The sequence below is a fragment of the Prionailurus bengalensis genome, chromosome D1, assembly GCF_016509475.1.
Source record: "Prionailurus bengalensis isolate Pbe53 chromosome D1, Fcat_Pben_1.1_paternal_pri, whole genome shotgun sequence".
Taxonomy (NCBI): domain Eukaryota; kingdom Metazoa; phylum Chordata; class Mammalia; order Carnivora; family Felidae; genus Prionailurus; species Prionailurus bengalensis.
The window spans coordinates 67,046,372-67,072,446 of record NC_057346.1 but is presented as its reverse complement, the minus strand read 5'-3'; the positions used below and the strand labels follow the sequence as shown (position 1 = coordinate 67,072,446).

The 26,075-nt window shown below is 34.9% G+C and overlaps 1 protein-coding gene and 1 pseudogene across 4 annotated transcripts in view; one reads left to right on the top strand and one right to left on the bottom strand.

Moving 5' to 3' along the window:
• Positions 1 to 26,075, top strand: part of SBF2 (SET binding factor 2) — a 505,713-nt gene that overhangs the window by 281,249 nt on the left and 198,389 nt on the right. For 3 of the 4 annotated variants that reach the window (XM_043580627.1, XM_043580628.1, XM_043580626.1), the window contains exons 1-6: positions 6,427 to 6,530; positions 8,905 to 9,018; positions 11,835 to 11,911; positions 13,028 to 13,141; positions 13,601 to 13,729; positions 17,337 to 17,435. In XM_043580627.1, coding sequence (XP_043436562.1) covers positions 8,955 to 9,018; positions 11,835 to 11,911; positions 13,028 to 13,141; positions 13,601 to 13,729; positions 17,337 to 17,435 — 483 coding nt within the window. In that variant the 5' untranslated portion in view covers positions 6,427 to 6,530; positions 8,905 to 8,954. Of the gene's footprint in view, positions 1 to 5,027; positions 5,161 to 6,421; positions 6,531 to 8,904; positions 9,019 to 11,834; positions 11,912 to 13,021; positions 13,142 to 13,600; positions 13,730 to 17,336; positions 17,436 to 26,075 lie in introns of those variants that run through there. The other variant, XM_043580629.1, reaches the window with a different exon arrangement.
• LOC122483554 lies at positions 19,427 to 24,821 on the bottom strand (annotated as a pseudogene).

Below are 26,075 nucleotides of genomic sequence, written 5' to 3'. Positions count from 1 at the left end.
TAGACATAATAGACTTTAAGCCAAAAACTGTAATAAGAGATAAAGAGGTCATTGTATAATGACAAAGTGATTAACTCATCAAGTGGATATAACAATTATGTTTATGTATGCAACATTGGAGTGTCTGAATATATAAAGCAAATATTAGCAGATTTGAAGGGAAAAATAGACAACAAAACAATAATAGTAAAGGACTTCAGTACTCCATATTCAACAATGGGTTTATAAGCAAACAAAATCAATTAAGAAAAATAAGACCGAGATGACACGTTAGACCAGATGGACCTCATAGGTGTATACAGAACCTTTCATCCAACAACAGAACACACATTCTTCTCAAGTGCACATGGATCATTCTCCAGGGTAGATCATGTGTTTGGTCACAAAACAAGTCTTAATAAATTTAAGAAGATCAAAATCATGTAAAGCATACTTTCCAACCAACCATAATGGTATAAAACTTAGAAATTAATAAGAAAATTTGAAAATTCAAAGATATATAGAGATTAAACAATGTGCTCCTTAACAGCCAATGGGTCAATTAAAAAGTCAAAAAGGAAATCAAAAACATCATAAGACAAATGAAAGTGGAAATACAACATACTAAAATTTATGGGATGCAGCAAAAACATATCTAAGATGTAAGTTTATAGCAATAAATACCTACATTAAGAAAAAGGATGGGGCGCCTGGGTGGCGCAGTCGGTTAAGCGACCGACTTCAGCCAGGTCACGATCTCGCGGTCCGTGAGTTCAAGCCCCGCGTCAGGCTCTGGGCTGATGGCTCAGAGCCTGGAGCCTGCTTCCGATTCTGTGTCTCCTTCTCTCTCTGCCCCTCCCCCGTTCATGCTCTGTCTCTCTCTGTCCCAAAAATAAATAAACGTTGAAAAAAAAAAAAAATTTAAAAAAAAAAAAAGAAAAAGGAAAGATCTCAAATATATGCAGACTAACTTTACATTCCAAAGAACTAGAAAAAGAGCAAACAAAGCCTAAAGTTAGAAAGAAATAACAAAGATCAGAGCAGAATTAAATGAAATAGAGTTAAAAAGGCAATAAAAAAGGCCAATGATACTAAGATCTGGTTTGTTCGATTTTTTTTGAAAAGAAAAACAAAATGACAAATCTTTAACAAGACTAAGAAAAAAAAGAGAGAAGCTGCAAATAAAATCAGGTATGAAAGAAAAGACATTACAGTTGATACCACAGAAATGGCTAAGGACCATAAGAGAGTACTACGAATAATTACATGCCAATAGTTAGATAACCTGGAAGAACACATAAATTCCTAGAAACATACAACCTACCAAGACTGAATCATAAAGAAATAGAAAATCTGAACAAATAATTACTAGTAAGAAGAGTGAAGCTGTAATCAAAAACATCCCAGAAAGAAAACTTCAGGACCACCTGGCTTCACTGCTGAATTCTACCAAACATTTAAAGAAAAATAAAATACCTATTCATTTCAAATTCTTCCAAAAAAAGTAGAAGCAGAGGAAACATTTCCAAGCCCATTTTATGAGGCCACAATTACCCTGATATCAAAGCCAGATGTAGACATGGAAGGAAGGAAGGAAGGAAGGAAGGAAGGAAGGAAGGAAGGAAGGAAGAAAAGGAAAGAGAGAAGGAAAGAGAAAGAAAGAAAGAAAGAAAGAAAGAAAGAAAGAAAGAAAGAAAGAAAGAAAGGGAGAGGAGGAGAGAAAGGAAAAGAGAAGGAAGGAAAGAAGGAAGCAAAGAAAGACAGAGGGAAGGAAGTAAAGAAAGAGAAAAAGAGAAATGAAGGAAGGAAGGAAGTAAACTACAAGCCAAATCTCAATGAATATAGAGGTAAAAATGCTCAACAAATATTAGTAAATCAAATTTAACAACATGTTAAGAGGATCATATACTGTGGTCAAAGGGGATTTATTCCTGGAATGCAGTAATGTTTCAACATAAGCAAATCAATAAATTGTTCTCTTTAAAATGGTTATTTTATGGTGTGAATTCTACCTCAGTAAAAAAAAAAAAAAAAAAAACTTGTTAATATTGTGATAATGTTCCATATTGAATGAGACTAAAGAAACACAACAACTAATTGGAATATCTGATTCCAGAACAAATTATGAGTGTAGAGAAAACAGTTCTAAAGAACATTATTGGGGGCGAAGCAGTATTGAGAAAGAACAAAACTGGAGGTATCACACTTTCTGATTTCAAACTATACTACAAAGCTATAGCAATCAAAATAGTATGGTATTGACACAGAAACATGTAGATCAATGTAATAGACTAGAGTCCAGAAATAAACCCATGCTTATATGGTCAGTTAATCTACAAAAAAGGAGGCAAGAATATACAATGGGGAAAAGACAGTCTTTTCAATAAATTATATTGGGAAAACTGGACAACTGCATGCCAAACAAATGAAACTGAACCACTTTCTTAAACCACATACAAAGATAAAACTCAAATAGTTTAAAGACTTAAACGTAAAACTAGAAAGCATAAAATTCCTAGAAGAAAAATTAGGCAGTAAGTTCTTTGAAATTGGTCTTAGCTATATTTTTGGATTTGTTTCCTCCAGCAAGGGCAACATATTTTTTGGCAACATTTTTTCACATTTATATACTTCCTATGTAATTTTTCTCAGTCTGAGATTTGTCCTCATTTTTTGTTATTTTTTGATAGAAATTCTCAATTTAAAATTATTGAATTTATCAATCTTTTAATTTATGACGTGTATTTTACACTTTCCCTATCTGAATTTATAAAGATATTCTCTGATATCTTCTAATGAAGGTTTAACATCTTTTTATAGTGACTCCTGTCACCATTCAGAGAGCTTGTCAGTTCAGTGAAACATTTTTGAGTGTCTGCTATATAGTCAGTTCTTGGCAGGAGGGGTATAGCAATGTATAAGGCCCAGTATTACCTTGAGGGACTCACATTTTAATGAAGGGGCAAAAAGAGCAAACAGGGGCACCTGGGTGGCTCAGTGGGTTAAGCATCCAACGTCAGCTCAGGTTATGATCTCATGGTTTGTGAGCTTGAGCCCTCACAGAGCCTGCTTCAGATCCTCTATTTCCCTTTCTCTATGCCCCTCCCCTGTGTTCTCTCTCTCTCTCTCTCTCTCTCTCTCTCTCTCTCTCTTTCTCTCAAAAATAAATAAACATAAAAAAAAGAACATGAGGGGCGCCTGGGTGGCGCAGTCGGTTAAGCGTCCGACTTCAGCCAGGTCACGATCTCGCGGTCCGGGAGTTCGAGCCCCGCGTCAGGCTCTGGGCTGATGGCTCGGAGCCTGGAGCCTGTTTCCGATTCTGTGTCTCCCTCTCTCTCTGCCCCTCCCCCATTCATGCTCTGTCTCTCTCTGTCCCAAAAATAAATTAAAAAAAAAAAATTAAAAAAAAAAAAAAAAAAAAAAAAAAGAACATGAATATAAGAAGCAGAGATATCAAACTGAAAGAAGTGTTCTGAGAGCTAGGTTAGTTTAATATTGATCACACAAGGGTGGGAGGCAGCAGCTGGGTTGGAAATGTGGAAGTAAGGCCATAAAGACAATTTGGCATGGAGCTCAGTCAGACCTAGTCTGGTACGTCAGGTGTCTTCAGTTTTAGCATCGGAATCCTAACTTCAAAGGAAATTAATGGTAACAACTATAATAATTACAATAGTAATTGCAACAATAATCATAATTTCAGCTAATATATCTATATATATTATTTACCATGGTGCCATGCTGAGAACTCTATGTATTATCTCATTTCTTCTTCATAGCAACCCTATAAGATAGGTTTTGAAATTATCCTCATTTTACCAACTGAGGTTCACAGAGATTAATATATAAAACTGAAGCAAAGCTTCTCTTAATAAATTGCTTCTGTGGAACAGAGTATACTTGAAAATCACTACCCAAAAGGATGGGAAGATACCAAAGAGATTGAGGCATGAAAGTGACATAATCAGATATGTATTTTATGTCCATCATGCCGGAGAATAGATCTGAAATGAATAAGGACTGGATTAGAGAAACTAGTTATGAAACTTTTACATTAGTCAAAATGAGATAAAATTAAAAATGGAACTATAAGTTCAGGTGTATCATATAGGATAAGCTGGGAGTGATAAAAGAGGATAATGGGCAGTTACTAATGGGCTAAGAAGATATCTGCATGCCTCATGTGAAGGGGCAAGCTGTAGTAAAGGGAGATAGAGGAAGTGTTTTACCTTAGAAAACTAATGGTAACTCTTGATTTAGTGGGTCCATGTAATTAAGGTTCAACTGATAATTTAAGGATGATTTGTTAATAAAAAAGAAAATAAGAAATGATGTAGTTTTTTAACTTCAGTTTGGTATGTTTGAGGCTGTATTTTTTAGCATTGTCACTAGAAAAAATAGGGCTTATAAATTCTGGGGACTTATAAGGGGATAAAAGAAGGTCCATTTCTATTAATCATTTAGAAATGGTAAAAAAGGTAGAACAACTAAAAAGTATTGAATAAGATATTATGTGTATATATAGAAATAATTGCAATAAATATAAGTCAATTAAATGATCTCTTTAAAAGACAAAAGTTGTCAGAATGGATTTTTTTTTAATGCCAACTATATTTACAAGAAGTAGAGAAAGGTTGAAATGAAAAGATGGAAAAAGACATACCAGGAAAATTTCAACAACAAAGCTGGTGTGGTTATATTAACATCAGACAAATTGACTTTAAAGGGGAAAAAAGTTATTTAACATTGCCAGAATCTAAAACAGGGATTTAAGTACAGTCCTTGGAGATGAAGTTGAAAAGAAGGTAATAGTATTTCCAAACAACTGATATGTTCACTGAGTGTTACACTGATTTGAAGAATAAAGACAAAATGAAAGTTTGGGAAAACAAATACCCATAGATTGTATGGAGTTTATAGTTTAACCAAATAGTTTTCTTTAGAGCTTTAAAAAATATTGGCTTTTTCATTCCATGTCATTCTTAGTCTGTTTGTTGGCATCACATATAAAATTAAATGCATTTGGTAAGCATTTGCTCTTGTGTTTTCAGGAATTCAAAATGTCCTCAGCCTCTTCTGTGCAGTTCTCACAGAAAATAAGGTTCTCTTCCATTCTGCAAGTTTCCAGAGACTTAGTGATGCTTGCAGAGCCCTGGAATCTTTAATGTTTCCTCTTAAATATAGGTGAGGTTTTCTACTTGGTACTTTAATTTATTCTGAATTCTGCATTACTTATTGATGATTAGTTGAAATGTCATAGCACAATCAATAGTTTTGAACCACAAGGGCATATTACAAAGTTACACTGTACACATGATTCTGATGGAAATCTAACCTAGAATTTGGAAAATTTCCAAGTTGTTCATTACTGAATGTTGATTAATTTAGTGGAAAAAATAACTTGCATAGTATTGTCAGCAACATTTAATTCTCTCTGAATACAATTGGTGATAAAAGTCTTAAGTTAGTTCTGGTTATTTGATATTAAAGACTTATTAATTTTTAGGAGTTGTAATGGTATTATGTATATTTAAAAAGATACCTTACCTTTTTTTAGATATCTACTAAAGTATTTATGTATAAATGATATGATGTCTGGGAGTTGCTTCAAATAATACAGTAGGGGAGAGAATGAAAATGGGTAGAAACATACATGTAACCATGCATTGGTAATTGTCAAATCTGGATTGGATACATGGGGTTTCATTTTCCTTTTTTCCTCTTTATTTTCTGGGGGACACGTTAAAACTTTCCATAGTAAAAAGTAAATACCAAAACAATCTAAACAGTGATGCTTGATAGTGTTATGAATAAAATATTTTATTCTAATATACTGTTTATCAATTTGATACTCATAACACTTAGGATCTTAAGTCATACAAACTAGAAAAAAATTTAGACTGCCTCCATATTTTATTTAAAAAAATTTTATTTCTTTATTTTTTTTTACTATGTGCCTTTCTTAACCCCTAGATAAGAGAGCATTCTATGCCTTAATTTTTGTACTTTGCCATTCTGATTGAATTCAAACATCAAGTACAACAAATGGAATTTGAATGATTGTTTTGTTTAGACAAATCATCATCATTATTGAGGGGGGAGAGCCCATAAGGGAGTCACTGTTACCTCCTGATGTCAGATTTTTATGTAAGGAAAAATGTTTTCAAGCAAGATGAATAAACCTAAAAAGACTGCTTACCTCAGAGGGATAAGGGATAAGGAAGCTGTCCTGGGTTCCGTTTACTTTATATCTTGTTATACCTGATCATCTCTTTTACATGAAAATGTTTTTAAATCTTTCTTTTTAAAAATTTAATGTTAATAACCATGAGAATATTAATGATAATGTAGGTAATCTAAAATTCATACTGCATAAAGATAAAAGAAAATACGTTCATATTACAGAAAAACAAATATATCTCACATATTCTTTTATTATTTCCAGTTATCCTTATATTCCCATTCTCCCGGCTCAGCTACTAGAAGTTCTAAGTTCCCCAACACCTTTCATTATTGGAGTACATTCTATCTTTAAAACTGATATCCATGAACTTGTAAGTATTCATCTTTAAATTGCCAGTTAATGAGACTAAAAGCTTATCATATTTATTTGAATCCTATAACATTTCACCTGATTACTATTTTCAGATCTCTTACATTCCCAATAGAAAAGATTGGCTGGAAGAAAAAGCATCACTGAAAAATATAAATATTAATTTTTTTTCATAGCAAGTATGGAAGATCTACAAAATGAATTTATTCATATTTAAAATGCCCCTTTTTTGGCATACTAATTTTATCTTCTGTATTCTTCATCCTATATATGAGAAAGGGAGATAAAATAATCCATTAATTAGTATTTTACTTATACTTTGTCATGAGTGCTTTAATATATTCATATTTTGAAGTGAGGTCTGGGTTAATGCTGAATGGCTAGTAGCTAAAAAGCAAAAAGTATTTGCAAAAGAGTGAAGGCTTTTAGTGGAATACAAGTTCTGTATGAGCTCCACCAAATTATTCTATTCTTAATGCCATATGAAAAGAAATAGCAAAGAAGAAAAGGAATACTGTATATTTAAGCCAGTGCTGGAATATTGTATTTACTTCTCTGTACTGAACTTATTTAAGAGGGATTATAAGAAAATAATGTGCTTCGGAGAGGAACATCCAGGATTGTCAGAGTATAGAAACCATATCCTATGAGACCCTTAAATTTTCTCAGGTAATATCCTGGTTCTGTTTGATAGCTAAAGATAAATATTTAAATGGCTGTTGTAGGAAGGTTCACTTTTTGTAGCTCTAAAAGGCTGAAGTAGAATCAATGGGTATAGTGGATATAAAAAGAAATTTCTCCTTAGTATAAAAGTTTTCAACTATGAGAGCTGACCAATGATGAAACATGGGGTGCCTTACGTGAGGAATGTATGCTCAAGCACAGTAAGTGGAGTGCAAAGAACAAATTCCATGACACTTCAGGGAGTTTAAGAAAAATATCTTTACTGAAAGGTTGGGCTATATGATATCTATGATCCACAGCTTCTTAAGATTTTGTAATCCTACTTTTGTTTTAGTTTTAAATGCCGACAAAGATGCAAACTCTGTTGGTACTTACATATAGTTACAGTTGTAGTCAAAGTATAGGTGTCATTAAAACTGACAAAGTACTATTCAACACTGTAATTATAAACGGGACCCTCATTCATATATTAATTACTTTTCCTTTCTTTATATGTTGGTATCTAGTTCCTATTTCGCTGTGATATCAGCATATGAAAATATGTGTAAATCAATAAACATAATCAGTAAAACCTACTTAGTACTAACTAGAAGCATACTGATCTGGTTGAAGGTCATTTTTTCCCACTAAATATAAACAGTTTCTGGAGGTAGGACAAGCCAAGTATTTCCAAAAATAAATTTATTAACTTTTAATGTATAAACTAGGATGAATTTTAAGCCTCTTGTCAGCATAAGAACTTCAACAGTATTGGCTGGTTTCTCTATTACATTTTTATGTAAGTTATTTTAAAATAGACTGTTGTAAAATGTAAAAATCAGTTTCTTTCTGAAGCACCCAAATGGTACCATTTTGGTGTATACCAATTGTTTTGTTTGTTAACTCTTGTAATGAGTACTGTATTATTTAGGATATGGCTAAACTACTATGCCAAAGCATCCAAAATACAGTGTTTAAAACAAAATGGAATTTTACTTAACACTTATGCAGCAGTCCCTAGTGGTATTCCATTATGCCAGACCAGCTTATTCCATGAACTCATTCACGTTCTAAGCTTCTTTCCCTCTTGTTTGTACACCAAAAATCCCCTCAGCATTGTCATAATCTGAATATTCAAGGTTGGGTTGTTAACCAGTTCATAGTTTCAGCCATAGGAAGGAAAAGAAGAGCATAGGAGAGCCTTACACCCCCTCTTTTGAATGCCTGAAGTGTACACATCACTTCTCACATTCCATCATCAGAAACTTAGTCACATGCCACACCTAATTTCAAAGGAAGCTAAGAAATACATGGTAGCTGGGAAGTCATGAACCCAACATTCTGTTCCTATGGACAACGAAGAGTCTCTTCTACATCTGGTTCTTCTTCTTTTTTTTTTTTTTAATTTTTTTTTTTCAATGTTTATTTATTTTTGGGACAGAGAGAGACAGAGCATGAACGGGGGAGGGGCAGAGAGAGAGGGAGACACAGAATCGGAAACAGGCTCCAGGCTCTGAGCCATCAGCCCAGAGCCTGACGCGGGGCTCGAACTCACGGACCGTGAGATCGTGACCTGGCCGAAGTCGGACGCTCAACCGACTGCGCCACCCAGGCGCTCCGGTTCTTCTTATTTTTAATTAATGAAGGCCAAATTAATTTCCTTAACAACAAATACATTTTATTAATTATTGATTAATTTTTATCTCCTTTAGCTTGATGTAATCATAGCAGATTTGGATGGAGGCACTATTAAAATTCCTGAATGTATTCATCTCTCTTCCCTCCCGGAACCACTTCTACATCAGACTCAAGCAGCTCTTTCTTTGGTATGACATTTTTAACAGTAATTTTCTTTTGATGTAAATGTAAACTCAGATCATTGGAATTAGATATCATTAGCAGTGTAATTACTTTAAAAAGAGTTGTGTGTTCTTAAAACATGAATATATCCTCAGAATATTTAGAATAGAATTCTTTACTGGATATTTTCTGAAGAATATACTTTAAATCCTGACTATTCATTTGTTTTACATTCACTGTTTCACTCGGCATATTTATTTAGTAGTTAGTATATACTGAATACTGTGTTAGGTATTGGAAACACACCAACACACCTGTGAAAATAAGACCAGACTCTGCCTCAGAATCCCTGATTTCCCTAGTGCCTCTAATTGGAAGATAGCACTTCTTTTTCCTTCAGCCTCCTTATTGACATCCCATTCCTTTGGTAGATGTGCTACTTGCAAAACAGTGTGATATTGTCCTGCCAATATTTTCAAGTTACTACAAAAAAATGTAACTTATTGACAGATTAAATATCCAGCATTCTTTGGAATCAAGTTTTAATAAGTCTTGTAGCTTTGATGTTTCTCACCGACACATTTATGTTTTTGTAGTTACTTTACTTTAGTTGATTTTGTTTTCAACTTTTTTAAAGTAAACTCCATGCTGAACAGGGGGCCTGAACCAATGATCCTGAGCTCAAGAGTCGTGTGCTCTATGGACTAAACTAACCAGGCACCCCTTAGTTGATTTTTAAAAGCATGGCATTTTATTTTACCAACAAAATTTTAGGTGCCAATTTATTCATCATCAGAAAATTGTAACTTAGAAATTCTTCATTACTTTCAAGCCATTACTAGAACTAAGGCCTTCATATTCTTGAATAATATTCCAATCTGAGCTGTTTAAAATAAAATTTCCCTTATATAGGAACTCAGAAGTCTAGGATTACCAGGAAGTATTTTATTCTTAGAATATTTTCAAATTTGTATTAATCCTTATATTGTTAAGTGGTATGTGCGAGATGTGAACATTTAGAGAAGACTGACATTTCCTAGTGTAATCTAGAATACAAGATGTGATAGAGTAATAAGACTACTAGTGCAGGACTCCGGAGACTTAGAGTCCAGTCTGCATCTTACCACTTGATACTACTGAGCAAATCACGTTCCATCTCTAGGCCTGTTTCCTGGTCTGTCTCTGCAGGAGAATGTTGTATGCACAGGATGCCTAAATGACTGTTTACCAAAGTCAAGGATGGATATGATTTGGGATCATATGTGGCAACCTTTGTTATTTTAATAGTTATGTATTTATCATAATATGTATTAAAAATAGCATATAAAACCTATGTTTTCATAGATGATATTATCCAATAAAATACTAGATTTCAATAGGTGAGTTGATTTAAAGACAATTGAAAGGAAAGTACTAAGTACATTGGTGGTATATGGATAGAGCAGATGATGAGAAGGTAGTATTTGAGTGATTGAAAAAAAGTTTAATGTTTCTAGAAATCATAATTAAGTTTCTAAATCTTATATATGATTACTTAATAATAATATTAATAGTTATTCAGGAATGAAGTACCAAAATGAACAAATATTAACATTTTAGTTCTTAAGTCAATGGCTCCTGATAGAAATTCTGCTGCACACTGATATACCTTAACCTGCAACACCTGTGCCACCAAATTTGATCAGTGAGTGAAACTTGTTTTTGGTAAAGCTGTGTATACCTGTTTTTGTGGTTGTCAAGCACAGTGGTGGATTGGGTGGTACCCTGTAGTACCATAAATAAGACATGAGAACACAGTGTACTGTCAAGCTAGAACCAAAAAAATCACATTTGATTAACTGAGTGTGAGCTTTGACACACAAGAATATGAGCTTCATTTGGTTAGTAAATAACTGTGATCAAAGGGCAACACAGTTGAACTGAGTAATAACCATGGATGATTTTCTAGACATGAATTATACTGTATTATTATACTGCAGTAATGATTGGGTTATTGGTTATAAATATTGTCAATATTTCAGCATCATTTTTAAGTATTTTTATGGGTCTTGTCATCAATTATAAGTATACTACCAAAACCTGAGTATTTGGAAATGATTCTGTAAAGACAAAAATTTGCTGCCTACTAATGCAATTTCATCTTTTTCTCTGTGTTAAGTCCTTCATAGATCTTTCTACCTACCTGCTCCCCAACCTGTTTTTCTTTGAAGCCTTACTCAAATATTACCCTGTTTTTAGCTTTCTCTAGGTTGAATTAATTGTACTTTATGTTTTGTATATTTTTCTACATATATTTGTAGTACTTGCACATTGCATTATATTTTTACTCCCTCTCGACTGTGAGGTTCATCAGCTATTCACTTTCCCCTCAGTATTTCTGTTAATTAATTAATTTTAAGTACATTAATAAACCTAAAAACAGATGCTTGCTTAACATTTTCAACTATATAGACAAATCACTCTGCCCTAGTCTGTTCCCTTACCAGAGGTAACTAATATTTTATAGTTTAGTATATATTCTTTCAGAACTTAATATTTTCATTTTGTATATTTAATCAGTGTGTGTGTATACACAGTTTAAGGTTTGTTTTCTTTTCAAATAAATGAGACCCTACTTGTGTGTGTTTTTTTAGAATATGTTTCTTCATCAAATATTTTATCTTAGAGATCTTTCCACAATAGTACATGCAGAGCTGCCTCAGCTAATTGCATTGTGTTTCATAGAGGGAAATATATTGTAATTCATGTACTGATACTTTTTCATCTTAATGCTCCAAGTAGGTTAATTAATAGATTTTACTGGTATTAAGATTTTGTATATAATCAAATTTCTTTGCTTTAGATTCTACACCCAGATTTGGAAGTAGCAGATCATGCTTTTCCCCCTCCACGAACAGCTTTATCCCATTCAAAATGCTGGTAAGAAATTTAATATTTAAATTTGATGCTTTTAAACAGAGCTGTACTTTTATTTGTATGGCTGTTAAAGAAGCTGAATATAGTGAGAGTCAGATGGACAGCCTTGTAAAAAGTGTACTGAATTAGAACTGTCACTGACTGATCTTGTGACCTGCTCTCTGAGGAGCCACAGGTGGCATATTGACCTGGAGGGAGTAGAGTTGAGACTGTTGCCCTGAGGAGGCAAGAGTAAGTGTGGGATAAAAAATCAGAACATAGGTTATGACTTGGAAAACTATGCCAAGTATCAAATCAAAAGGGTCAGGCAAGGATAAAAGGGGGAAGCTTATAAAAAATGGATACACATATTGTTGACAATGAGAGAATCAAGTTTGAAGAGTGAGTGGATGAAAATAGTTTCGATTAGAAGCCATGGAAGAGTTAGTATATAATACAGTCTCCTTTTAAATTTTGCCCATTGCATTTCTTAGAATTGAGCTTTATGGCCAAGAAAAACCTTATAGAACTGGACACCTTTGATAAGTTACTTAAGCATTCTTTAGCATTTCCATCCATTAAATAAAGGATTGACCAAATAAATCTGTAAGTTTCCTTATAGTTCTAAAACTATGATTTTATTAAAACCTGAATTATCAAAACATAGTTTTAAGTCATACCTTATTAATATAGGAATAGATTTTTATAAATTGGATAAACTTTGGAAGAATTTCATAAGCTTTTAAAATATAGTCTTTTGAGATTATTTTCTTTTATATTTGTGACTGTAATTCTTTTGATGGATGTAAAAATCAAATGACTTGGGAAATATGTCTTTCTCTAACATGGTGAAAGGGTTAGACTTTGTGACTTTTTTCCAAGAGGAAAATTGGATACACTAGGAGGCAAGCTTTGTTTGGTTCACTTGTAAAAAGAACTATTTAATAGCCTACTCTGTTCAACAATAGAATGGGCTAGATGCCCACCACTCAGGGCTGCCACAAATAAGACTTATGTGTAGGAAGCACAGACAGATTTATTAAATAACCTCTCAGAGTCTTTTCAACTTTTTGTCTTTGTGATACTGCATTTTTTTAAAGAAATTTCAGTTACCTAACTTGTTTCTTCTTATATTTTCAGGATAAAGAAGTACGTGCAGTTTTTCTTAGATTATTTGCACAACTTTTCCAAGGATATAGATCATGCCTACAACTTATAAGAATTCATGCAGAACCGGTAATACATTTTCACAAGGTAAGATGATACAGTACCAAAATGCTGTATCTGTCTGAAATGTAGCCTCTCATTTAATGAAACAACTTGGTTGTCTTTTTCTAGCCTTGTATTTTGACCTTAGTTTGTTAAACGAAGGTCATTCTTCAATCTCTGCTTTGTGTGATTTTATGGTAATTTTTAATAACGCTATGGAACTGACATGTTTGTCTTTAGAGTTTGTTAATTTTAAGTTGGTTTTTCTTTTAAAATTGAGTGTTAATTTTTTGTTTCTTTTCCTGCTTTATAGACAGACCCATTTTTATTTTTTCCAATACATGTAGTATTTCTAGTATCAAAAGCCCTTTTTGAGAGAATGTATCTTATAACACATTTATACATAAAGATACTTATTCAGGTGTTGATCTTTCTATTTTTGTTTTGACAATTCATCTATTACTAAGTGATAAGATAGTCATTTCAATTTTTCTTTCTTTACAGACAGCTTTCTTGGGGCAGCGTGGTTTGGTTGAGAATGATTTCCTCACTAAAGTGCTCAATGGAATGGCATTTGCAGGTTTTGTTTCAGAAAGAGGTCCACCCTATAGATCCTGTGATCTCTTTGATGAGGTATAGTTCTTATCAAATGAATGCATATTTACAGACAAAATTGGACCAGTAGTTAAAAGTGGACAAGTGTTTTAATCAAAATCCTAAATATATTATAAATTAAATACTAAATAATCCAAATGTTATTTATTATTATGCTTATTAAATCTTGGTATTTATAATGTGGACTGGAAAATTAGAAAAATATAGGATGTTACAGAAGTACATAAACATCTTGAACACCTGAATTTAAATAGTTCATTAAAATATTTTTGAAAAAGTAACAGTGGTTATATATAACTTATATATAATAGAACTCTTATTTTATAAGTTTGTGTATTTATTTTGAGAGAGAAAGAAAAAACACAAGTAGGGGAAGGGCAGATGGCTTGAGCCTGGATCAAGAGTCAGATGCTTAAATGACTGAGCCACCCCGGCACCACAAAAACTTATTTTTAAAGGCAATAATACAGTGGTTCCTTTATAAGTTTCATAGAGATAAAAGTCTAAGTTTAATATATAGATATGTGATTTCAAACTAGTTACATTTAGTCTATTAGTGTCATAGAACCATAGCTTGGCTTAATGGCATTCTTATTAATCAATAATCAACATTTGTCTGTCTCCTGTAGGAGATCTTAAATGTATGGAAGACAGATTTTGTCTCTGTCTTCAAGGAATTGGCCTTATAAAGGGAAAATTAAGACAAATGTGACTCAAAATAAGGATGCTATTTTGTGTTAGTTTGATTTATTTTAGTACATTTTCCATTTATCATTTAGCTACGTTTATAGCAGCTCATTCTGGTGGATAGAACAATGAATATTATTCCCATTTCATTTTCTAAAAGAACACTGTATTGGAACCAATAAATCTAGAGGTTCCTTGAAGTCTATAAAAGGAAAACACTCCTGGCACCCAAGATAGTGGAGAATAGTAATAGTGATTATATTTTGCCACAGGTCATTTTATTGTGTATAAAGAAGATAGGACTCAAGTTGTTAAAGATCCTCAGTTCAGGGGCGCGTGGGTGGCGCAGTCGGTTAAGCGTCTGGCTTCAGCCAGGTCACGATCTCATGGTCCGTGAGTTCGAGCCCCGCGTTGGGCTCTGGGCTGATGGCTCAGAGCCTGGAGCCTGTTTCCGATTCTGTGTCTCCCTCTCTCTCTGCCCCTCCCCCGTTCATGCTCTGTCTCTCTCTGTCCCAAAAATAAATAAACGTTGAAAAAAAAAAATTAAAAAAAAAAAAAGATCCTCAGTTCAGAGAGTGATCTTTTATTTTCTGTAAAGATAGTTAAGTAATCACAGATAAGAATGAAAGAAGAGGCACATGTTATAGTTCTGAGTATGGAGACCTTCACCAAATACTTCAGTTAATAACACAAAGCATATGAAGACTTAGGAGAGATTGCCCTGTGGTGAGCAATTCTTTCTAATCAGTTACTAATCACTGATTCCCTAATACCAACATTTAATATGATGGAGCATTTACTATCTAATACTAATGTATATCAGCTGTTAGATCCTGAATTAAGTAATCTATACATAATGTTTTATGGAGTTAAATTAGATGTTCTCTAAGATCCTTTCTAGTCCCCATATTTTATTAATCTCTGAAGCATTTTGAATAGTTACATCAGTTTATATATTCCCTTTTTTTTTTTCTATCTAATTCTCTTAGTAACTCCTTCTGGCAGCATTATCACAGCTAGTAAGTCAGATTGATTACTTGCAGAAAACTTGCTTGCCACAGCCTCTCACTGTTTTTGTAAATCCTTCCCTTGTCTAGAATATCCTCCCTCTACTTTTCAATCTAATCATGACCTCCCATTTCTCATACTCTGCTCTTATCTCACCACCTCCTCCAGACTTTCCTAGAATAAGTGACTTTGAGAGCCACTTAGTCTGCATTAAGCTTTATTTTAGGTCTCTAACTTTATATGGCAACTTACCTTTTATTATACACCTTTATATACATTGGAAATAATGGTAAGACAAGGACTGATTCCTACTGAATCTCCCCTGAGTGGTCATCCAGTTCTGTGTTCTGCCTACAGTTACAATTTTTAGTGTCTAATTGATGTTGTTACTTGAAAGCCAGTTGTTCTTAGTATATTTCAGTCAAAGGCCTAGAACGAATGAGATACCAGATCTAAGTAATTTCTCCTTACCCCTGTTTTTTTGTTGTTGTTTGTTTGTTTCTTTGTTTGTTTGTTTGTTTTTAGAGAGAGCTGTGTAAGCAGAGGAAAGAGGCAGGGGGAGAGAGAAAAAGAGAGAGAGAGAGAGAGAGAGAGAGAGTGAGAGAGAGAGAGACTCTAAACAGGCTCCATGCTCAGCATGAAGCCCAATGTGGGACTTGAGCCCACAATCCTGGGATCATGACCAGAGCAGAAATCAAGAGTCGGACACTCAACTGACTGAGCCACCCAAGCATCCCCCTCCTTCCACCCTTCTAGGGCCATTTCATTTGCTTGAATGTGCTTTTAAAGGAAAATAGCATTTGCTCCTAGGAAAGGGATCCTTGTTTTCATTGAACCCGGGGTAGCCTACCATACCCAAGACTTAATGAGCCTTTGAGAGACGGCCTGCATTGTGTGTTGTCTGGTCCCCACACTCCAATCAAACAGGCCTGTTAGAAGGAAAGAAATGTTTGTCTTTGTTTGACAATCTTTCTGAATCCTGGCCTAGAACAGAGTTTTATATGTTGTCTGTTCCAGTGAATCTGTTAGTTTCTAGAAGGAAAAATCTTATACCCTTTTTAAAGAAATCATTCATCTATTTATCCTTCTTCCCATTTTTTTCCTTTTTGTGCTCTTTCTCCACTCGCAAGTGGATATATTCACACAGTTCTCTTGGGGCGCCTGGGTGGCTCAGTCAGTTGAGCTTCTGACTTCGGCTCAGGTCATGATCTCATGGTATGTGAGTTCGAGCCCCGCGTTGGGCTCTGTGCTGACAGCTTAGAGCCTGGAGCCTGCTTCAGATTCTGTGTCTCCCTCTCTCTGACCCTCCCCCATCCATGCTCTGTTTCCCTCTGTCTCAAAAATAAAGTAAACATTAAAGAAAATTTTTTTAAAACACAGTTCTCCCAGTAAATTAGTTTCATGGGGAAATGGATTAGAGTTATATATTGTAAGAACTAGAAGGAGTCCACAGATCATTTTGTTTTTCCATCTGATTTTAGAGATGAAGAGACTGAAGTTCAGGGAGTTTTAGTGACTTGTTCCAAATCACTGTCAGCAGAGCTAGAACTAAAGCCTGAGTGACCTGACTTGAACATTTGGTTCATGTTTTGTAAGCTAGGGAAATGTTGGAGACTTCCTGACTGTCTGAAATTCTCTGAGAGCATTTTATGAATGAGGCCTGGAGAATGAGTGGGTCTCTCTCAGTTTCTTCCCCAAGAAGAAATAAGGCCCTGAATAATCAGGGAGAGACCACCAGACCGTCCAAGGACTCAGTCAACTCTGTAACTTTAGAATAGAGGTGAAATGCAGTAAAATGTAAAATATTTTGTTTTAATAGTAGCGTATGTTTTAGATGCTTTTTGGTTTGCAAATTGTATGAAATTATCATACTGTTTTCTAATTTAGCATTTTTGGAGTTGATGTTTTGCCATCTGATTCTTTTTCCAAGTTGGTAGCTTTTGAAGTAGAGCGAATTAAGGTTGAAGAAAATAACCCAGTGAAGATAATAAAGCATGTCAGAGAACTTGCCGAGCAACTGTTCAAAAATGTAAGTAAGTATATTTATTTAGACAGTCATTAATTTTAAAAGTATGTAATTATTTTGTTTAAAGAAACTACATCTTTCTAGTAATAATCTTTTTGCTTTGACTTAAAACCTTTAGGATTATAAGTTATAAGATATGTGCATCAAAACAGACCTCATTTTTCAAAGTGATTTTCCTGTTAATCAACTATATTATGAAAACACCTCAGTCACAGTTTCCCAATTTGTTATGTGCCCTCATTGGATTTTCATTTAGGTCCCTGTCTTCTTAAGAGCATATTGTGCATTTTTAAGACATAAAGATTAAACTCATTGGAGACCAGAACTAGAATTGACCAATGTGCTCTGCTTAGTGTGGTCCAGTGATTGTCATCTGGATCAGGAAAATTGAGTTGTATTGTTTTGAGGAGACAGGGAGTGAAAAGCTGAAAGGAAGAAACCAAATTGTCAAGTGAGCACAGAAACTCAAGGGTGGAAATATTCCCTGTGTATAGAAGAAATGCAATAAATTCTAAAGAGTGGGATGTGATAAAGTGTGAAGTAATCGCCTGGATACCAAAACAAAAGAGATCCTAAGATGACAGTGTCATTACATGCATGCAGAAAAATGGATTTTGGCTAATGATTACTAGTCATTCTTCCTACCTGTGAAGCCTTTCAGAGTTGAATCCTTTTACTAAGAAAAGGAAAGTAAACGGGAAGTATGGTCTTCCAGGGGAGAGTTGAGGGAAGATAATATTTTTCAGGAAATACAGTGAAGAAGGATTTGTGATCGGTATCCTAGTATTGTTTAACTTAATTACTTGAATAGATGGGTGTTTTTAGACAGTGGGTCATTAGTCAGTGCTTTGTCACACCCATTTGAAATCTGAGACCCAATTGGATAAAAAGAAGAATGCTAAATTGTGTTTCTTTGTTTCATGTTATTCAATTATTTATGAATTTTGTTTCTGAAGTTATTTTAAAATTTATCCCTTTGACTAATACCCTAAACTCCACATATAACTGTGTCCAGTATACTAAATCTATTTCTTGGTTAGTATGCTAAAATTAAAAAAAAAAAGAATTCTGTCAGAAGAAAAATGTGTGTTCTGTGCTGGTGTTCACCATTTATGATGGCTGTGTAGAACTAATATAGAGCATGACCACATGAGAAATTTCTATTGATTGACTGTAATAATAATAATAAATATTGAATGCTTAACACAATGTACCAGACATGGGATTAAGCACTTTACATACATCATCTCTAATCTTCATAACAACAATATTAAGATAGGTGTCATTATCCCTATTTTACTGAGGATCATTGGCTCAGGATCATATGGCTATTAAGTGATTGAATCCAGATTTTAAATTCAGAAACTTTCAATTATCCAATCCCTAAACCTATTTTCTTTCCCTCCATTAGACTGGCTTATCTCCAACTTGAAAAATAGTACTATTTTCAATGACTGACTTTATACTTTGTCATTTTAAAGCACTTTAACATACTTTCTCATTTGATCTTGGAAATGACCCTGTGAGATAAATAGGGCAGTTGTTGATATGTGGGAAACCAAAGGTAGAAAGTCTTTTTTCTTGGCTACTAGGAGTGATTTATTGATGGATTTCAAAAAATAGCAAAACATCAAATGGAAATCAGTGTTTGAGATTTTGGAACTGATCCCTTGAATAATTGAATGTTTATTTCTTAGATCTTTACAAGACTATTCCAGAACTGCAGAATTTTGTAGCCTGTAAGTGACCAGAGCTGGGGTTCTGACACAGGTTTGTCTCTATTACATGGCTGAGTACACAGTGTGTATGTAAGGGAGTGTGCCAAGTCACTTTGATGCAAAAACAAAGTAATTTCCCTTCTTGCCATCCTAGAACTTAAATTTTATGATACATAGCTTGTACTAAGCTGACACAAGACTGAAAACTGCAATAAAATAAGTAATAATTATACATTCTTTTTTTTCTCTTTAAATAGACACTTTATTATATCCACAGGCAATAAAATCCCAGAGCTACTATTAAGTAAATCCAGACCCTGCTAAATATTTAATGTTACCAAGCTTCTGCGATGTCCAGCATGGTTTTGAGGCTGGTGACCTCAGTGTCTATCTTTCTGCCTGTCTTGGTGACAGCTCTATCTTGCTGGGCATGCAGTGTCACCATCTCTGTCCTCATTTCCAGCAGCTTCCTTTCATTTCAGCGAACACATTTCTTGCACTCTGCTCTTTTCTGGAACGAAGCCTAATTTGGTTATCTGTTCAGACTTTGATCACTTCATCCGTTACTTGGTTGTTTTAACCAATGTAGTTCAAGGTTTATTTTCTCATATTCTGCTCTGAGGGCTGAAAACTCACTGTTCTCCAAAATAATCATATCTTTTTTCACATTAGAAGTCTGGGACATTATATTGCTGAACAGTGATCTGCTGCATCTTGGTGACCATATCCTTGTAGACAATATCCATGTTGGCATCCATGTTCTTGACCAATGCAGAGATGGTGATTTCTGCTTGCTGGGTGATGAAACCATCTTTTTTTTTTTTTTTTGAGTAAACACACTGAGGCATGGGTGTCCAGTAGAGCATCTTATTCCCGCAAGAGAGGAAATCTGTCCTTTTGTGCTCCAAATCTCTCCCAGTGCTCCAGCTGCAGGCTCCTGCCCACTGCCGCCCTGGGGGTAAGGCCCCAGCACCAGTACTCCCCATCCTGGAGCACTCCCAGTCTGCGAGGGACCAGTGCAGGGTGGGCACAAGCAGCTAATTTTTATACATTATTAAAGGTAAATGGAAAACACAGACAACAGCTGATGTGGTTTGGGTGGTGGGGTGCAGAGCCAAGGGCCAAGAAAGAATTCTTGAAACATCTTTGGTGCAAAAAGGTGTTTTTATTAAAGCACGGGAACAATAGGACCCATGGACAGAAAGAGCTGCACTGAGGTTGTGACAGGTGACTGATTATATACTTTTAGGTTGGGAGGGGGTTAGGGATAGCACAAGCCTCCAAGGAATTTTGAAAACAAGGTTTCCAGGACCCTGTTGGGGGCTAGCTATTGTTAAGAAAATGTCATTTATTACTGTTTAGTAAAAACTCAGTCATGAGACCTTTCAGATGTGTATCAGTAGGCCTTATGCTTCGAGTATGATTGCCAATATACATCTTGGTGGATAGAGATAAAGGAAGCTTCCAAAGGAATTTCTGTATGTTTGAGGTAGACTCACGGGATCCTGAGGGGTCAGGCTAAGATTGCCTTTTGCCCTTAGCAAAGTGTCAGCATGGAGGCAGCTGAGTTCCTAGAGGAAGGTCACTCTGCCTGTTTCAAGAACTTGTCAATGGGCTGTTAGTGATAAGGAAATTTAATTGTTTTCTTTTTGCTTTTGTTCCCCCACATCAACACCTATCCTTTAAAAACAGTACTTTTAAAGTGATCATCATGAGGGACTTGTATGACTAGGTCAGAGATGGAAATCACCCTTCAAATGTACTCTGCATTTCTTGAGCCCTTATTGAGCTTTTCTCCCCCAATCTAATCCTATTCCATTTAATTTGATCTATTCCATTCTTTCCGTATGTATTTATTAAGCGTCTGCTAGCACCAGGCATTTTCTAGGTACATGATTCCCATAGTATCCTTCAAAAGAGGATATATCTACGTGATGAGTGAGAATTTCAGAATATCCCCATGGATTGTCCTCAGACTTTCTGAGATTCTGTCTAGTTGTAAGATTCTAAACTCCACATGGTCCCAACATTCCTGTAGTAAATATGTTACAAAGTTAAAAGGCAGAGTATGATGGTAAAGTTACTTTCTTGGGTCATGCAGGAAGTTGAGGGGAGGGAGGAAGGATGGTCTCAATGCAAGGAAAATAATCCAGATAGTTCTATTTTTAACTAGTCAGTTTTTTTTTTTTTTATCACATTCTAAATTCCCTTTTGGTCAGCAAGAACCAACCATATAATTTGGCTGTTTCCTTATTATTGGGTTAGAATTGAGACCTGGTGATTCCACTTAGATGTTTGTAAATACTTTGTTGCAGTGAAGTCTGGTATGTGTGCCTACTCTCTCTGCTTCATTTCCTTTTGAAGTACCTCAAAAACGAACCTTAATTTCTGTTTCTTCTCACTACTCCCTTGTATTGCTTTTTGGTGTGTGAGAATATGAGGAGACGTGAGTAGGATGGATTGTAACAGTGTTTGGGTGCTCTTTTAACTTTCCGGAGCTTCTTAAATAATTAAGGAAATAATTTGGTGACTTAGGTAGAGGACAGGAATGGGAAGGAGACATGAAGGAGAAGGAAGGGAATAACTCCATTAGAGACAAATTGTGTAAGCATTGGCAAGGTTTATACCATGAAGATTATTGGCCATTCACTATACAGCTTTTCTTTCCATTCCAATTGATAATACTGGATCTGGGTCTGCTCAGTTTGGCTTTCAGAATCTTCCATGTCTATATGACAGCACATTTATCTACTTACTGGCTCTATCTCTGTGATTCTCATATATACTAATAAAGGACCACTGACTGTACACAAAATGAGAATGTTAAGATAGGCCAAGACAAGAAATTTAGAAAACCTCCATTCCAAGGCATCAAGGAATCAGTTGGATATGTATTTTACTGTTTTACATAGTGCAGTTTTTCTAATTTGTTTTGCATCTGCAATGGTATATAAATATTTGCTAGACTGTGTAACTTGTTTGATAGTTTTCTTAAAAGTTAAAGGAAAAATGAGAAGACTTGGACCTTCTTATAGAATAATATGAGATTTCTATTTGTGCCTCATGGATGTTTCATTCCCTAGCATTGCAGTGAATAGGTTTTAAAATCCTAATGGGAGAACAAAGTCCAAATACAGGAATATCCATTATAAATCACATAAAGTCTATACCCTTTACATTTCAACATAAAGTTAATTTCACTACCATGCAAATTTAATCTACACTGATGTTATTATCTCTTTGCCAACTGTGAATAAAAGGATTTTGTTGTTGTTCTAGGAAGGATGTAAAATACTGTGATCATCTTTAGTCTTAAAAATTCAAAACATAAACAGCTTACTTAGATTATTGTGATGAAATGAGATCCCCAAAACATAAAAATCAGACTTCTCCCTTATCTTATCTGATCTATTTGTTCATTTTTAAGTCACGTTTACTGTGAGATAATTTACATGTAGTAATATGTACCTTTTTTAAAATGTACTCTAGGGGCACCTGGGTGGCTCAGTCGGTTAAGCATCCAACTTCCGCTCAGGTCATGATCTCACAGTCCGTGAGTTCAAGCTCTGCATTGGGCTCTGTGCTGACACCTCAGAGCCTGGAGCCTGCTTCAGATTCTGTGTCTCCCTCTCTCTCTGCCCCTCCCCTGCTCATGCTCTGTCTCAAAAATAAATATTAAAAAAAAAATCAAAATGTACTGTAGATATTAACAAATGAATGAAGCTGTATAACCCATCACCACTACAGTAAGGACAGAACATTTTTGACAACCCCCCTAAATTCCTTTCCTTGTTATAATCACTTCCTCGTACCACCTCAAACTCTTAATAACTGATCTGTTTTCTGTCTCTTTAGTTTTTGCCTTTTCTGTAATGTCAGTATGTAGCTTTTTGAATTTGGTTTCTTTCACTTAGCATACTGCATTTCAGATTCCTTTATGCTGCATAGATCAGTTGTTTATTCCTTTTCATTGTTGAGTAGTAGTCCATTGCATGGATGCCTCAAACTTCTGTTTATCTATTAACCAACTGAAGGGCAATTGTGGCAATTATGAACAAAACCACTAGAACATTTGCACAGGTTTTGTGTGAACATAAATTTTCACTTCTCTTGGGTAAATATTCAGAAGTAGGATGCTGGGATATATGGTAACAAAATGTAAACTTTATAATAAACTGCCAGACTATTTTCCCAAAAGTCTATACCATTTTGCATTCCCACCAGACATATATGAGTTACATTTGTTCTGCATCTTTACCAACATTTGTATCCTCAGGTTTGTTTGTTTGTTTGGTCTTATTTTGTTTTTAGCCATTCTCATAAGTATGCGGTGGTACCTTATAGTTTTAATTTGCATGTCAGCAGGTGAGCGAAAGTATGGGTCTCTTACCTAGTTGATGCGTCCTCTCTTGGCACTTGTGAAAAGAGTACTTGTCTTAGAATATGAAACCTCCATCTAGAATTATGAATTAGAGCAGTGGTTCTCAGCAGGGGTAACCCCTCCCTTCCAGAAATTTGGCAACATCTGGAGACATTTCTGTTTGTCACAGCTGAGGAGGGTGTCCTAGTGGCATCTGGTAGGCAGATGCTAGGGATGCTTCTAAACATCTTACAATTTACAAATTTACAAGACACCCACTACTTCCCCATCCAAACAAAGAAATATCTAGCTCAAAATGTTAAAATTGCCATGGTACAGAAACCCTGGATTAGGAGAATCAGCATATTAGGTATTAAAGTCATACACCAAACTTATTTGTGTTAAGGGTGCAGCTTTAATTCACCTGGGTGATCATTGAAAGTCCTGTGAGGATGGAAAGTTGAGAATGTTTCCTTTCATCAATATTGTATGCACAACTAGGCAACCCTAAAAAGTCCAGTTATATTTTGTCAGTGTTTAATGACTTAGTCCAGTGATAGTATTGATTTCAGCTGTGTTTGGAAGGTTTTGTGTAACTTGCTCTCCCACATGGCTCTATAATAATTGGTGCACATTAAATAATTATTAAATACCTAAATTAATATTGGAAACTTGGTAGCCACCAACAAGGTCACATCGATTTGTCATTCACTGCTGAGACCAACGTGTAGGAAGAAATTGTTTTCCCCAATGTTGCCTACTTTGTATTTCCAGTAGGGTTTGGGGCTTTTTGTTTTATTTTGCTTGCTTTGCTTTTATTCGAAGTGCATTCTCAGCCTTGTTTTCCATAAGCCCTAGGCATATTCTCATTTCGCTTGCCAAAAAAAAAAAAAAGAAAAATCCATGTTTCCAGACCAGATGGTATGTGTGTCATTTTTTCAAGTCTGAGAAAATCATTGTACCTCCCATTACTATCATACATTCTCAAAGCAGGATTACAGAGCCCATTTCTTGAAAACCATTATCTAATTTTAAAATTCCCTCTAAACAATAGTGCATTTTGCTGGCTTTTGTGGGCAGTTCATCTTGGCTGCCTTGAACAAAATTGTTACCATGTTCACCATAGTGTTTAGTGGCCTGAATTCTTGGTTATTAATTTATATTTGCATTTCTCTGCAATCAAAGATGAAAATTTGGCAGCTTCTTTCTTCTATTGAAAATAATGAATTTCCTTGTTTCCACAAGGATATTCAACAACAAAATTAGGCTGCGGTTTTTAATGAGCTCAGTAATCTTCAAGGGAACAGTCCAAGTGCAGCTGAAGTTCCAAGTAAGAGCAGATGTTTCTAAGAATATGCAGAGTTCAGTGAGCCTTAAATTTCCTCTTATTTCTTCTGTCTTCTTGAAAGCCATTATGTGACCAAATTGGGTGTAAAGTAGCAAATGTATTTCTTTATATTTACCACAGTGCCCATTAGAGGGCAGCAGTATACAGACACAGCATCCAGAAAAAACAAGCACTTTGATTCACAGGCATGAGCCTTTTTTGCATCTTCTGAACACAATTGAATATGTTATAATTTTGTAACTTTATCCCATAATATGAATTTTATGTATAATGTCTATACAACTGCAGGATAGCCTCATCTTTGAACTTTGTTTTAAAATGATTAAAAATGTAAACTGAGAACAAACTGAGGGTTGATGGGGGGTGGGAGGGAGGGGAGGGTGGGTGATGGGTATTGAGGAGGGCACCTTTTGGGATGAGCACTGGGTGTTGTATGGAAACCAATTTGTCAATAAATTTCATATATATATAAAAAAAATAAAAAATAAAAAATAAATTAAAAAAATAAAATGATTAAAAATGCTTTTTAATCTTAATTCTATAGATTTGGTTTATAATATTTCATATTGCTTATGAGAAGAATAACACTACTGATGACTAATAGCAATATCTTTTCTTTAATAAGTTATTTCTGTTTTAACTCTTATTGACTATGATTTTTGTTGTTGTTGTTAAAATGTAAGTAGCTGGTGATATGATGGGATTCGTGGGAGAAAGACATGGTTTGAGTTTTAGAGGTATGGTGTCATGCTATAGAATATGCAGTGAATAAATATTTTTTACATGAATGTACTCTAAATTTTTAGAAAACAGCTTTCATATTTTCTGGGAAAGTGTGTATGTGTGTGCACACGTGAGTGCACACAGGCACTAAAAGTTTTCCTGTAACAACTCATTTTGTCCTTTCAAGAACCTTATGAAGTAGGTACTGTACCATTATCTAGATTACAGGTGAGGAAACTAAAACATAAGTGGTGAGTGAATTGACACCGTACCAGGTCACACTACCAATAAGTGGCTAAGCTGGAATTTAACCCAGAAGGTCTGGCATCACAGACCAGGCACTAAAAATACTTTGTTGTACTACCTGTCTCATTGAATTGTCCAACCATTCCCTGTGAATCGTAGTGTCACCTGTCTCTATCACGTTTTCACACATAGTCCTGTTTCTGGGCCTTTATTCCATTAGCCTTTTTAACCCTTCACTAATACCAGTT